Below are 16,253 nucleotides of genomic sequence, written 5' to 3' on the forward strand. Positions count from 1 at the left end.
TTAAGTACAACTCTCTTTGAATAACTGCACATAGAGGTGATATACTGTATGCTCAGTAGCCACTTCATTAGGTATCTCCTTTGTCTAATAAACTGGCCAGAGTGTATGCTTGTGGTCTTCTGATGCTCTAGCCCACCCACTTCAAAGTTTGACATGTTGTGCATTCAGAGATGCTCCTGCACACCACTATTGTAATCTGTGGTTATTTGAGTGTGGCTATCCTCCTCTGACCCCTCTCATTAACAAGGCGTTTTCACCCACAGAACTGCTGCTCACTGGATGATTTTTGTTGTTCACACCACACCCTGTAAACACTAGAGATTGTTGTGTGTGAAAATCCCAGGAGATCAGCAGTTTCTGAGATACTCAAACCACCCCATCTGACACCAACAATAACTCGACAGTCAAAGTCAATTAGATCACAATTTCTCTCCATTTTGATGCTTGGTCTGGACAACAACTGAACCTCCTGACCATGTCTGCATGCTTTTATGCATTGAGTTGCTGTCACATGATTGGCTGCTTAGATATTTCAAAGTCAAAGTCAAAGTAAAATTTATTATCAGAGTACATACATGTCACTGCTTGCAACCCTAAGATTCTTTTTCTGTGGGCACACTTGGCAAATCTATAGAACTGGTAACTGTAAACAGGATCAATGACCAAACAACTGTGCAAATGCAGATATAAATAAATAGCAATAAATAACAAGCATGAAATTAACAAGATAAGAGTCCTTAAATGAGTGTAGGTATCCCCTTTTGCTCAAGAGCCTGATGATTGAGGGATTGTAACTGTTCTTGAACCTGTTATTGTGAGCTCTTGTACCTTTTACCTGATGGCAGGAGCAAGAAGAGAGCATGGCCTGGGTGGTGAGGATCTTTGATAATGGATGCTGCTTTTCTACGCCAGTGTTTCATGTAGCTGCGCTCAATTGTTGCATTAATGAGTGGGTGTACAGGTGTACCTAATAAAGTGGCCACTGAGTATAGTACTGAGTCTTGTCCATTTACGAAGATTAGTGTTTTACCTTCTATGTAGTAAAATACACCAAGATTTTTCATAAAAATACTATCAATCCAAATTTAGCACCAAGCCTCATTAGGATATTAAAACTTATCTTCCACTTGTCCTGTCTCTATGGTATCTTAATAGATATAAGATTGATTAATTGTAAATATTAATACCTCATCTGCCCATTATTGGAGACTTAAAATTCATCCCAGTAACCTTGTATTTCTCTTTCAACAGATACCATTTGACTGGTTGAGTTTTTAGTTCTTAGAAGTTTATAATACAATGAAACTGGTCAGCTATCAACTACTTGTTTGGGCTTCACTTAACTCTTGGAAACAAGCAACAACCATAAAAGGTCAACAGCTTTGTTATTAGCTTGAAGGATGCAGACCATTCGACCCATTGAAGGCCTCCTGAGGAGGTCCCACTCCTCTAACCCTGCTGTATTTTCCCTTTGGATTGATAATCAATTCTCTATATCAGTTACTGCTGGAAATCTCCCGTCACCCTTGCATTCAGATCAGCACAAGTCAGTGAATTTAAAGAAAAAATCCTCCTCATCCCCATCCCTGACCCTTTGAAGAATCTTGGACTTTGCACAAATTCAAGTGACGCAAAACCATGAACATCTGCTGAATCAGTAGAAAGTTTGTGTTGCATGAAGTGTTCTCCTTTGAAAGGCAAAATCTGTCCTTCCCTGTATTCTTCTCTTACGAGCCCACAATAGATGAAAGAGTGGTAAGTGTCTTGAATAAAACCAGGTGGAGGAATGCTGGAGGTGAAACAGTAGGGAGGTTCAGAGTGGATCTAGCTACTGCAGGAAGCAGTTCCCCTGGCTTGATGGCCTCAGCCTCATCTTTGAGTCTTCTAATGCTCGGATTTCCTGAACAGAGTTTACAAAGCCAATGAAAGCCAGCTCCAAAATATTTGATCATATCCTATGTTTGTTGTCTTAGATCCTTGTCAGGAAGGATGTTTAACCAGCTTGCTATTTTTCTGTCTTTGATGTTTTGTTCAATGCCATGACATCATTGTGTAAATTATACCAAAGAGAGAGAAAAAGTATTTTTGACATTTCCTTCCCATAACTTTGATGTTTTTCTGTGGACTGATTTCTCTTTTGGTTCTTTACTCATCGTCCACGCCTGTGTCCTTTCCATGACTGTTGGCTAGCTAGTCAGCTGTAGGGGGAACCACATTCTGTCGGCTGAAGTTGATGAAAAACAATCAGTGCTCGAGAATCATGGAAGGAGAAGCAGACAGAGGCCATTTGCCTCATACCTGTTCTGAGACCTCAAGTTCTGTCTGATTCTTGTAATTTGGGAACAATAGAACATAGAGCATGAACAGTACAGCACAGGAACAGGCCCTTTGGCCCTAAATGTTATACTAACTAATTAAGCAAATTAAATGACACCTAATCCCTTCCACCTGCACATGGTCCACATCCCTCCATTTTCTGCATAGTCACGTGCCTAATGAAGAACCTCTTAAGCACCCATGATTTTCCCAGACTAATCCAGGAGTGGTGATACTAACTGTAATGCTATGGCTAACATGCTGACTGAAGTGTCACGGGAGAAAATGGAACAACAGAAACAGTGGATCAGCTGTTGGAGGCTCTGTACTCGGTGAATTGCTCTCTCTCGTTGGTAAGTGAGAGATTGTTGCTGGTTCGCCAAGCGGAGAGCTCGGAAAAAAAAACGGTGCAACAGATTTTTAACACTGTAGTCAGCCGGTTGTTTTGTTATGTCTCCCCTCTCATTGTGAAAGGAGGCACCTCTTTTTCTCTTTATTGGGGGGGGGGTAGAGAGAGAGAAGGGGGAAGAGAAAAGAAGGTGGGGAGAGGGAGAGGGAGAGACTGAGGTATGTTGAATTGTCGGGTGAACAATTAGTTTTTGTTGTACTGCAGATCATGGTCTTTCTTGGGGGCTTTGCTATTGCCTGCTTGGTGGGTGGAGGGTGCTGATGTTTTTTTGCGGAAGTTGGGGTGGGGGAGTGTCGTTGCTTTGCTGCTGCTTGTGTGTGGGGGGGAGGAGTACAGGGGGCTTTGGGGTTCAAACGTTTTAACTGTCACTCATTCTTTGGAGCACTCTTCAATTTTTGTGGATGTCTGCGAAGAATAAGAATTTCAGGATGTATATTGCATACAGTTCTCTGATATTAAATGGAAATATTGAAACTATTGAAATGAGACGGGGTCGGGGGGGGGGATCTAAGAACCTCTGAGATAAGTTGATCCTGAAACACGGAGACACAAAGGAAGTGAAGATGTTGGAATCTGGAGCCACATGAATGTTCCTGGAGGAACTCAGTGGGTCAGGCAACATCTGTGGAGGGAAATGGGAAGCCGATGTTTTGGGTCGAGACCTGTCATTGGGGCTGGACCAATCCAGATAAAGAGTCTTAACCTGACAAGTTGACTGTCCGTTTCAATCCACAGATGTTGTCTCATACATTGAGTTCTTTAATACCTTGTGTGTTTATCATGAGATATATCAAATCACAGAACCCTACTAGATCTGTGCAGTAATATAATTGATTCAGCTTCAAATTCAGATTCAGTTATTGATCACATGTACATCAAAACATACAGTGAAATGCGCTGTTTGTGTTAACATCCAACACACCCAAGGATGTGCTGGGGCTGCCCGTAAGAGTCACCACACATTCCAGTGCCCACAATATTCACAGAACAAAACAATCAACACAAGAACAACAAAACAACAACAGCAAAACAAGCCCCATTGCACCCTCCAACTGATCCACCCAATCACACACACACAGACAGTCCTTCAGCTACAGGCCAAGCCAACGCCCTCAGCCTCCAATCTCCAGCAGACTCACAGACATTACGCCTTTGACATCCTCAGTGGACTTGCAGACTCTCAGACTCAGGGCTCCAGCTCAGGCCTCGACTTCTGGACTTCCAGTCGATCTTCGGGATTCAATGTTTGTTGTCAACTCCAGACTCGCTGATGACGATGAATGAAGAACCTGGATGCGGATCCCAAAATGCAGCCCATGAATGCTGGACTCTCCGATGACTGGGACACCAAACACTTGGATGCACATGTTCACCTCTGGGTTTTGGGCTTCTCATCCAGTAGCATCCTGTTGCTAGTTCCAAAAACCAGATTTTTGGGGTCATTGTTCAGGGACAAGTATCTTAAGATTTAGTCATGAATAACAGAGGTCAAAACAAAATGTCTCGAAGTTTCAAAGTCAATCTTCAAAGCCATTAAAACACCAAGCTGAGAAGCGGAACACAGACTGCGCTTATAGTAGATGCATTAGAATCTGCAACAAGTAATCTCACACAGCTAGAAGAATGAGCTCTATCTATATTGGAGAAAACTTCACATTATTTGTAGCACGATGACATTTATAGCTTCAAAGGAAATGTGAAATCCTGCAATTAAATTAAATGCTTGTGGTTTCTTGTTTATTGTGCAAATACCAGAATAGTTACAGGGCCAAGTTAGTGCTGGTTTTCATGCAGAACACAATATCCTAGAAAGCTTCCAAACACTGGAAGATCGAGTGTAAAAGGGAGAGCTACTGCACTGGGAATACTATTATCAGCTATCATACTACCCAGTGTAGAGAAGTGCTATTTTGCAGAGGTAGTAGAATATATTTTGTATTCAGGCATGTTAACACCCAGTGCATATAAATGATGTTCATGAGTTTGGTAAAACCCAGTGTACATGAGTGTTTTTTCACAGGTACCTTAATAATCACTGTATAATTGTTGATTTCATGTTCTGAACTACCTAGTGCACAGGAATGTTGCTTTCTGATATTATAATTCCTAGCGTCCACCATTGTCATTTTCGGGTGCTGTAATAATTACTTTATATGTGTGTATCATACTACACAGTGTACTGTATATGATAAGCTTTATCTTTGGTATTGTAAGGTGAGTATTGCTTTCAGGTATCATGATATCCAGGGCGTACGAGTGCTCCTTTCGGGTAGGGTAATATCCAGTGTATATCGGTGGCTGTTTTCAAGTGCACTCATTTCCAATGAAGCACATTCTAGTACTCTGAAATCTCAAGTTACACACCACCCATTTCATGCTAAAATTGACATGAAGTTGTCTTCCTAACACTGAATATTCCTGAGCTGCAAGAGGAACTCCAAACTTCATGTACCAGGTCCCATTTGCTGGTGGATCACACACTTGACAGGCGGCAGTATGTGAGACTGGGCAAGCACCCAATATCCTCTCACAAAATACAAGTCTACGGCGAACCGTCAGGTCAGCGGAGAAGGTCATTGGCTGCAGTCTACCATCACTGCAGGACTTGTATGTGTCCAGGACAAAGAATAAAATCATTGCAGACACTACCCGCCCAGCAAACTACCTTTTGCAAAAGCTCTCTTCTGGAAAGTGCTAAAGGGTTATTAAAAAAACTTCATGCTATCACAGAAGTTTTATCTGCCAGGCAGTTAATCTGATCAATCATTCTAGTTAGTCCACATCTCTATCAGTCAATGCACTGTATGCACATTTTATTCCATACCTGTACTTCTATTTTTATATAATTCTTTATTCTGTATAATTGCTGAATTTAAAAAAAAATTTATTGTATGTAGCGCCAACACACCACAGCAAATTTCTAATACACGTGAACGTATATGGTGAATAAAGTTAATCTGTGACGCTTGAGTTTCCAGCTGAAATGTGTTGCATTTGCCAAACCAAAGCATATAGGACTGGATCCAGATGACCATTCCCTGAGCCACCTTCCAAAAACCAAGCAGAATTTGCTTTAGAAAAATAGAAAACCTACAGCACAATACAGGCCCTTTGGCCCACATTGCTGTCCCGAACATGTACTTACTTTAGAAGTTACCTAGGGTTACCCATAGCCCTCTATCTTTCTAAGCTCCGTGTACCTACCCAGAAGTCTCTTAAAAAGACCCTATCGTTTCCACCCCCACCGCCGTTGCCGGCAGCCCATTCCACGCACTTACCACTCTGTATAAAAAACTTACCCCTGACATCTCCTCTGTACCTACTTCCAAGCACCTTAAGACTGCCCTCTTGTGCTAGCCATTTCAGCCCTGGGAAAAAGCCTCTGACTATCCATACGATCAATGCCTCTCATTATCTTGTACACCTCTATCAGGTCACCTCTCATCCTCCATCGCTCAACCTATTCTCATAAGACATGCTCCCCAATCCAGGCAACATCCTTGCAAATCTCCCCTGCACCCTTTCTATAGTTTCCACATTCTTCCTGTAGTGAGGTGACCGCAATTGAGCTCAGTACTCCAAGTGGGGTCTGACCAGGGTCTTTTAGATTGGTTAACCAAGGCAAATTAAATAGACCATCCTCGACCTGAGAGTTAGCCTAAGAAAAAGGGTAATTAAGAAATAATCAGCAAGAGCATTGAATTCTCTACTGTTTCTTCCCTCATGCACTGCATCTCTACTTATGTACAGTTTTATAGGTGGCAACATCCCTCTGGTTCTTTGCTCAGCCGCCCATGGTTCAGTTTCCTGTCCAGTGTATTCATTTATTGCACCATGGTGTAACTGAAGCACCTTTGTATTCTGTCCTTTGCCAGCATTTTGGTATACCTGATCCACAGCAGAAGCCACCTCTTGCCGGAACCAAGATCAGAAGCTGATATTTGCACGGTTTCACTGGGCGTCACTTGATGGCTCTCTTTCCCTGACTACCCAAAGCATTCTCCTCTACCCCCATCTCTTTCATCAGACTTTGGATCTTGATTGGCTAATTAAACACGTCAAGAGGCTGGATCATGCTGAAGTTGCAGTAAATCCTAGACTTCTACACACACACACACACACACACAGAGGAAATTAAACACCTCAGCACTGTACAGGCACTCTGACCAACAATGCTGTGCTGACCTTTTAATGCACAATATAACCCTTCCCCGCTACATAGCCCTCCCCCTCCATTTTTTTCATCACCCCTGTGCCTACCTAAGAGTTTCTTAAATGTCCTTAATGTACCTGCCTCTAGCACCACCCCTGGAAGAGCATTCCACGCACCTACCACTCTGTGTAAAAAACTTATGTCTGACATCCCCCTATACTTTACTCCAGTCACCTTAAATTTATGCCCCCCTCGTATTAGCTATTTCTGCCCTGAGAACAAATCTCTAGCTAGCCTCTCTATCTATGCCTCTCATTATCTTGTACACCTCTATCAAGTCACCTCTCATTCTCCTTCACTCCAAAGAGAAAAGCCCAAGCTCGCTCAACCTTTCCTCATATGATGTGCTCCCTAATCCAGTCAGCATCTTGGTAAATCTCCTTTGCACCCTCAAGAAACATTGAAGTCTGTTTCTACTAGCGGATTCTGATGACTAAATCTGTTTGTTTTGGAGACGGGTTCTCCACGGAATTGAGCCATCGAGCCCAATCTTACTGTAATCAGGCCCAGAGCAGATCTGAGGGCCTCACTGACTTCAATGGAAATTGTCAGGAAAAGAATTAGTAGGCAAAGTTAAATTACCTTCTTTTAATTTCTTTTGCCTTTGTTGAATATTTTAATTACCGGTGGGTTTTTAAGTATTCTTACTTGATTTTTAAAATGTGGTTGTATTTATTTACTTCAAAGCTAGTAATTTTTAACTGCCTCACTACCTCTCCCAGTCTTGCTCAAAGGATGTCAGGAGTTCCCTGTACAGTCGACCTCCACTAATCCGACTACCTGTAATCCGGTTCCTTTGATAATCCGGCACTGATTATGCTTAATGTGATCCTTCTGTAATTCGGCATTTTCACTAATCCGGCACTCCTCAGGTCCCAGTGGTGCCGGATTAGTGAAGGTCGATCTGTATTTGGACTGACCTGCCTGAGTCCTATTGCCATTGGTACCATACTGCCAGGCTGTGGAAGGCCAGTGGTATTGGGTCTTCTCTCTGGACTAGGGGAGCGTGGCAGTCATGAACCACATGCAGCAGTACTGGGTAGGGACACTGGGTTAGCACCATCTGGTTTAGTGCTTTGCAACAGGGTCTTAGACCATAAGACATAAGAGCAAATTAGGCCATTCAGCCCATCAAGTCTGTTCTGCCTTTCAAACATGGCTGATTTATTATTCCTCTCAACCCCACTCTCCTGCCTTCTCCCCGTAATCTTTTACGTCCTTACTAATCACAAATCTATTATCTCCACTTTAAATATATCCAGTAACTTGTCTTCCACAGCTGTCTGTGGCAATGAATTCCTCAGATTCACCACCTTCTTGCTATCTTTGTCTGTTTGACTCAGTGGTACAAGTTTTACATTGATCTGCACAACCTCGTACGGAACGCCCCTGCAGACGACAAGGTCTTCACCCTTGGCGACTTCAATGCCAGAGTAGGCCAGGGTTCAGAAGCCTGGAAAGGAGTACTTGGCAAACATGGTGTTGGAAACTGCAACGATAACGGGCGCCTTCTGTTAGAGTTTTGCACGGAGCAGCATCTCACCATCACTAACATCATTTTCCAGCAGAAAGACAGTCTGAAGACAACCCAGATGCATCCTCGGTCCAAGCATTGGCACCTCACAGACTACATCTTGGTGCGCCAGAGAGACCTTTGGGACGCCTTACTCACCCAAGTGATACCCAGCGCAGAGTGTCATACGGACCATCGTCTTGTCCGCTGCAAACTCAGTCTTCATTTCAAACCCAAGCCAAAGACAGGAGGTGCTCCAAGGAAGAAGTTTCAGGTTGGCAACCTCCAGTCAGCTGAATTGAAAGCTGACCTTCAGACGAATCTTCAGTCGAGGCTTCAGGATCTCAGTTTCCCCACAGACTCCTCTCCAGAAGTGCTTTGGGAACACCTAAAAACCACCATCCTGTAAACCTCTGAAGTCCTAGGGTTTTCCACAAAGGAAAACAAGGACTGGTTCGATGAAAACAACCAGGAGATCCAAGGATTGCTGGCGAAGAGGAGATCCGCCCACCAGGCGCACCTTGCTCAGCCATCTTGTCCTGATTAGAAATCAGCCTTCCGCCTTGTATGCAGCAACCTCCAGCGCAAGTTTTGAGAGATTCAGAACGTGTGGTGGACCAACCTCGCAAAGAGAACTCAGCTTTGCGCAGACACCGGTGACTATAGAGGGTTTTATGAAGCTCTGAGAGCGGTGTATGGCCCTTCGCACCAGGTCCAGAGTCCATTGCGTAGTGCAGACAGTCAGGTGCTCTTCACAGACGAGGCGTCCATCCCGAACCGGTGGTCAGAACATTTCCAGACTCCCTTCAGCGCCAACTGCATGGTCCAAGACTCAGCAATTCATCGTACCCCACAACAGCCAGAGAAAACAGAACCGGACAAGATTCCAACCCTAGAAGAGACAGTAAAGGCCATAGAGCAACTGAAAAGTGGCAAGGCAGCGGGAGTTGATGGAATCCCACCTGAGATTTGGAAGCATGGGGGCCCAGCGTTACACATCAAACTCCAGGAGTTCTTTGTTTGCTGCTGGGAACAAGGTAAACGACCACAGGACCTCCGTGATGCAGTCATCATCGCCCTGTATAAGAACAAGGGGGAAAAGTCCGACTGCTCCAACTACTGGGGGATAGCTCTTCTCTCTATCACAGGAAAAATCCTCGCAAGAGTACTCCTGAACAGACTGGTGCCCATCATTACAGAAGAACACCTCCCAGAGAGCCAGTGTGGCTTCAGAGCCAACAGGAGCACCACCGACATGATATTTGTTCTCAGGCAACTCCAAGAGAAACGTAGGGAACAGAACAAAGGATTGTACGTGACATTTGTCGACCTTACCAAAGCGTTCGACACCGTGAGCAGGGAAGGTCTGTGGCAAATCATGGAACGACTAGGATGCCCCCCAAAGTTCCTCAGCATGGTCATCCAGCTACATGAGGATCAGCGTGGCCAAGTCAGACACAACAATGACCTCTCAGAACCCTTCCCAATAGGCAACGGAATAAAGCAAGGCTGCGTCCTCGCGCCGACTCTCTTCACCATCTTCTTCAGCATGATGCTCGAAAGGGCCATAGAAGACCTTGATGACGAGGACAGTGTCTACATCCAATACCACACTGATGGCAGCCTGTTCAACCTGAGGCGACTACAGTTCCACACCAAGACATTGGAGCAACTCATCCGAGAGCTACTCTTCGCCGACGATGCTGCCCTTATTGTCCACACAGAGACAGCCCTGCAGCGTAAAACATCCAGCTTCGCAGAGGCTGCCGAGCTCTTCGGACTGGAAGTCAGCTTGAAGAAGACAGAAGTTCTTCATCAGCCCGCACCTCAGGAAGATTACCATCCTGTCAGATGCCAAGATCGACAAAGAGACTGACAACAGACTGGCAAAGGCAAACAGCGCATTCGGCAGGCTGTACAAAAGAGTCTGGAACAACAAGCATTTGAAGAAAGGCACAAAGATCAGCGTGTACAGAGCCGTAATACTGACCACCCTCCTGTACGGCTCTGAGTCGTGGGGACTCAACATCCACTGGAGTGACTTCGTCACCAACATCGAAGTCCTCAAACAGGCGGAGGTCACCAGCATGGAGGCCATGCTGTTGAAGACACAGCTGCGCTGGGCAGGGCATGTCTCTAGGACGGATGATCATCGCCTGCCCAAGATTGTGCTGTATGGCGAACTCTTCACTAGCCACCATGACAGAGGGCACCGAAGAAGAGGTACAAGGACTCTCTGAAGAAATCCCTTGGTGCTTGTCATATTGACAATCGCCGGTGGTCTAATCTAGCCTCCGATCGTGAGGCCTGGCGACACACCATTCACCAGTCTGTCTCCTCCTTCGAGAACGCACGCAGGGTTGGCATTGAGGACAAAAGGAGAAGGAGGAAGAACTGTGACACAGCAACACCAAACCCAGAACAGAATTTCCCTTGCAGCCACTGTGACCGGGCCTGCCTGTCCTGTATTGGCCTAGTCAGCCACCAGCGAGCCTGCAGCAGATGTGGGCAGCCCCCTTCCTAAACCTTCATTCCCGAAGCCAAGCCATGATGATGATGACATATTCACAGAGGGATAATTATCCATTGGGAAAATCCACATAATATTTTTTCATATTTTCTTAATGAATATTGAAACATTATAATGTACAAACAGATACAGTGAATTTGAAGAAGATAATACTTAAAATAAATTCAGATGCCCATAGAGAATTTTGAAACACGTACAAGTATATTTCGCAAGCCAGGCAGCATCTGTGGAGAGAAAACCACATTTACTATTTCAGGTCCATCAAATTTCCTCAGAAGGTTTCAAGCTGATGAGCTTTCACCTTGATGAGAGCTCACTGAAAATTTAACAGCGTTTCTCCCTCCACAGACGCTGCCAGTCCTGCTGAACATTTCCAGTGTTTTAAGTTCTTATTTCAGATTTCCAGCATCTTCCATTTTTTTCTGCTTTTCATTTTCATCTGACAAATATCCTCTTCTTCCACCTCACTTATCCCTCCCCCACCCTCATCTCATCTCTTTTCTTTATTCACTATTTGCCATGTCTTCAGACTGCTTTCCAGCCAAACATTCACAAACAAGACAGGTAATTAGACCAACAGAATGTAAATGGATCATTGAATAACTGTACTTGGCTGAGAGATGGTAAAGGAATTTTCAGGACATGAAGAAAATATTGCAGTTCTTTGAGCATGGCCTAATGGTTACGGTTTAACAGTGAGTTTGCATTGCCTTTTCTCACTTATCTGACTAAAATAATCATTTCACATATCCCTGCATTAAATTTCATCTGACTTGCATCTCTCCATTTCACTCTGCCTACTTCTTTGAGTTTATTTTGTCAACACACCATGGCTGCCAGTTTTACTTATGAGTTAACTTCAGGGCACTCTATCAGAAGCAGTTGCAAAGTCATATTCACTTCATCAACCACAGTTCCCTATGTCAACCCTCTTTGTGGCTTCATCAAAGAACTCAATCAAAAATTATTTGCAGTAAACCAATCTGATTTGGCTTTCAAGAACTGAATCAAAAGTTGACTAAGCCACAGAAATAGGCTGTCCCTTCAATTCCGTCACCATTCTCCCCAACAATAGATTTCTGAATGGGCCATAAACTCAAACACTACCTCACTGTTTTTCTCTTTTTTGCATGAAATACTTACTTCTAAAAAATATTTCTTATTGTAACTTATGCACACAGTGGCCACTTTACTAGGTACACCTACTTATTAATGCAAATATCTAATAAGCCAATCATATGGCAGCAACTCAATGCATAAAAGCATGCAGACATGGTCAAGAGGTTCAGTTGCTGTCCAGACCAAACATCAGAGAGGGAAGAAATGTGATCTAAGTGACTTTGACCATGGAAAGATTGTTGGTGTCAGATGGGGTGGTTTGAGTATCTCAGAAACTGCTGATCTCCTGGGATTTTCATGCACAACAGTCTTGAGAGTATGCAGAGAATGCTGTGTTAAACGAAAAATATCCAGTGAGTGGCAGTTCTGTGGGTGAAAACGCCTTGTTAATGAGAGAAATCAGAGGAGAATGGCCAGACTGACTCAAGCTGACAGGAAGGTGACAGTAACTCAAATAACCACGTGTTACAACAGTGGTGTGCAGAAGAGCATCTCTGAATGCACAACACATTGACCCTCGAAGTGGATGTACTACAGCAAAAGAAGACCATGAATGTACACTCATTGGCCACTTTAGGTACCTCCTGTACCTAATAAAGTGGCCAATGAATGTGCGTTCATGGTCTATATATGAAATAGTCTATGTACATAGATTGTCATGGTCTATGGTCTCTCTCTCACTCTCTCATATATAATTATAATTTATAGTATGTGTATGGCATTATACTTCTGCCACAAATTAACACATTTCACATCATAGATTAGTGATAGTAAACATAATCCTTATTTTGATTTTGATTCTGATTCTAGACCAACCCATAATAAAGCAATAATGGCCAGGTTATCTTTTTCAGTAATTCCAACTGAGGAATAAATACTGGCCAGGATACCAGGGATAAATTACCTGCTCTTCTTCATTGTTGGACCATGGGATAACATCTAGCAAAAGAGTAAATCATTTAGTATCTCATCCAAAGGACCCTGTTGCTGTATTTGGACTCACAGGCCAGTTCATGCTTGAGGAAACAATTATTTCAGGGAAACATCACCTTTGACAGCGTATTGTGTTTATCTACAATTTCTTGCTCTCTGGGTTCTTTCTAGAACTAAAGGCCAACTATTTTATTTATTGAGATACAGTGTGGAACAGGCCCTTCTGGCCCTTTGAGTCTTGCCGGCTAGCAACCCCCTAATTTGATCCCAGGCTAATCACGGGACAATTTACAATCTTTGGACCGTGGGAGGAAACAGGAGCACCTGGAGGAAACCCACGCAGTCACGGGGAGAATGTACAAACTCCTTACAGATAGTGGTGGGGTTTATAAAGTCATCACTCAGTATCCAGCTAAACATGGATTTACTCAATGTCTACAGGTTTTGTTTTGAATAAAATAAGGAAAGAAAGAGATGAGTTTTCCAGCTTGCTTATTTATGATGTAAGCAAATAGAACGGTGTGCTTGGACAAGCCATATCCCATAGATAGGAGTGAGTTTATTCATAAATTAATTAGTTTTTTTGTAGTGTTGAATCTGAGAATAATTTCAGCTAAGAAACTGAAATAGTGTCTGACTGACTTAACATCCAATTTGCTGACCCTGTAAAGCTTTCCTCCCCGTTTTGAGTGGGATTCATTGAGATGATTCCTGATCAGGCCTGAAAAGTGATGGTTACAATGCACTGAGAGGCAGGTCTCAAAGTCATAGTTTGCTCCTTTACACAAAAAATGGATTACTCTCAGTTATTCCAACGTCCTTTGCTCCAACACTGATTTATCACGCCCCCCCCCACCCCCAATACGCTGCACTGTGCAGCAAGCAGGCCCCCTTTCTTCTGAATCTTGGAAGTGTCATTACCTGACATGCTGGTGGATTTCATGGAGGACTGGCTGTTCTTCCGCTTTTTCTTCCCATCAGGCCACCTGCAATGGAAAGTGAGACTTTAGTGCATAGTATCCATCAGCATTGAGCATTAGAACCTGTAGTAAAACCAATAAATCATGAGAAGGCCAATGATGCCGGGCGGTGTTATTGGCTGCCTCCAGAAATGTCAACAGTAATAAGCTTCATTTCTGTTGATTTGTAGCTAAATAATATTCAAGCTGGCTAATTGAGTGACACACCACAGAAATATACCTCTTGGCCTATTCAAAGTTCAAAGCAAATTTTATTATCAAATTACATATAATTCATCATACACAACCTCAAGATTAATTTTGCTGTTGGCATACTCAACAAATCTATAGAATAGTAACTATAACACAATTAATATATGACCACCAAATAGGGCTTTTGGACAAAGGTTTGAAGTAGATATGGTTATTGATAGGGTATGGGAGAAATGGCCTTCTCAAGGTGGGTTTATGTAGGCTGAGGAGGATCTATAACTTTTATAGATTATAAAAACAGAACATTTATAATTGAAGCAAGTTACAAATTTTAAAGGTACATTAATTGTCAGTAATGCCTTTGGACCAGTCTTGCATTAATTTGGTACTTTAAGAGCAGGAGTCATTAGATTCAATAACATTATACAATGATAAAAAGGGTCCAATGACCAGGATAGAAATATCAAGTATTAGAGAATGTGCATTTAAGGTGAGAGGGAGAAAGTTTAAAGGAGATATAGGAGAAGAAGATGGCGGTGCGACGGCAGCGCGCGCGGCCACTTCGCTGGTGATGTCTGTTATCTGTCAAGTAGGGGACCGTGCACAATCCTGATTTGATGGAGACAGACGTGAGAGTATGGAGGAACATCTGGAAAATTTCTGAAATGCCCGCTTCACTGCTGCTACTACTGTGTGGTAACCAGAATCTCTAGAGCAGAAGGCCCCGAAATCCTTGACTTTGCGTGTTTCAGTGGTCGGGCGAGGTCGAAGGCGCTCGGCAGAGGATGGCGCTCGGGAGGCTGTATCAGAGAGGCTGGTCGGAAGCTCGAAGTTTTCTGACAGATGGACTCAAGTGTCGGCTGTGGTCGGCTGCTTCCAAGGCATTGGCAAGTTGACGGTACCTGGAGGTTTATGGCAGGGAGTTTCTCCCTTTTGCCGCCTGCTATCGGGGACTCAGGAGTCGATCGACTCAGGGACTTTTGAGACTTTATTTACCGTTCTTCATCAAATTATGGTATTGCTTTGCACTGCTGTAACTATATGTTATAATTATGTGGTTCTGTCAGTGTTATTCTTTGGTTTGTCTTGTTTTCTGTGATATCACTCCAGAGAAACATTGTATCATTTTTTAATGCATGTATGCATTTCTAAATGACAATAAAAGAGGACTGAGTGTTCTCATAATCTAAATTTTTTTTTACATAGGAATGGTGGATGTCTGGAACCCACTGCCAGGGATGGGCTGGAAGAAAGTATAATTGTGGTGTTCAATAGGCTGTTAGATACTCATGAATATTCAGGGTTGGAGCGATATGGATCGTTTGCAGGTAGAAGAGATTTAGCTTAATTTGTCATCATGTTCTGCACAGACATTATGGGCTGAAGGGCTTGTTCCTATGCTGTAATGTTCTATGTATGAAAGCTCAAATAATATATTTTGGCTTTTTATTAAAAATAATTTTGGCAGGCTGCAATTTATGGACAGGAGGCGGCAGTGTTCTAAAAGGGATGTAACAGGAGCTATATTAATGCAAGTTGGCCAGCTAGTAAGATGCTCAGAGATTGAATGTTGTTCAGTAGAGTGGACAAAAGGCTATCATTTTAGTAGGAAGCTTTCTTGGATTGATTAGGAACCTCCTGGAATGCAAACACATTTTAAGGAAAGACTTCAAAAATAGATACTTTCACTGCACAATAGAAGTTAATCATTATATATTACTGAGCCATCTCACTGAACACCTGGAACACAAACTTTCTACTTTTTTCCCAGCTATTAAAACTCAGCCTTAATTAAGTCTTTCAGCTACCCAGGGAAAATCACATGACATTTAACTCCACTGTATATATCTCTGGACTCTACACACTTCATTGGCTGTGAATGAGTTCCTAATTTGATCTGTTTTGACAACCCTGCCGAAAGGGTTCAAACATGATTTTTTCTATGCTCTGCAGCATGAATTACTTATTCAGTGAACGGCAGAGCAGGCAGGATAAAATCAGGGTGGGAGTCCACGGGGATTAGAGCAGGAATTTAATAAATACTGAAA

At 43.1% G+C, this 16,253-nt stretch overlaps 1 protein-coding gene across 16 annotated transcripts in view; it reads right to left on the minus strand.

Moving 5' to 3' along the window:
• The window catches only part of LOC140191785 (thyroid hormone receptor alpha), a 534,600-nt gene that overhangs the window by 110,124 nt on the left and 408,223 nt on the right, over positions 1-16,253 (minus strand). For all 16 annotated transcript variants that reach the window (XM_072249536.1, XM_072249528.1, XM_072249531.1 and 13 more), the window contains one exon: positions 13,955-14,019. In XM_072249536.1, the coding sequence (XP_072105637.1) occupies positions 13,955-14,019 (65 nt within the window). The remainder of the gene's footprint in view (positions 1-13,954; positions 14,020-16,253) is intronic.

This window comes from Mobula birostris, chromosome X, assembly GCF_030028105.1.
Source record: "Mobula birostris isolate sMobBir1 chromosome X, sMobBir1.hap1, whole genome shotgun sequence".
NCBI classification, from domain to species: domain Eukaryota; kingdom Metazoa; phylum Chordata; class Chondrichthyes; order Myliobatiformes; family Myliobatidae; genus Mobula; species Mobula birostris.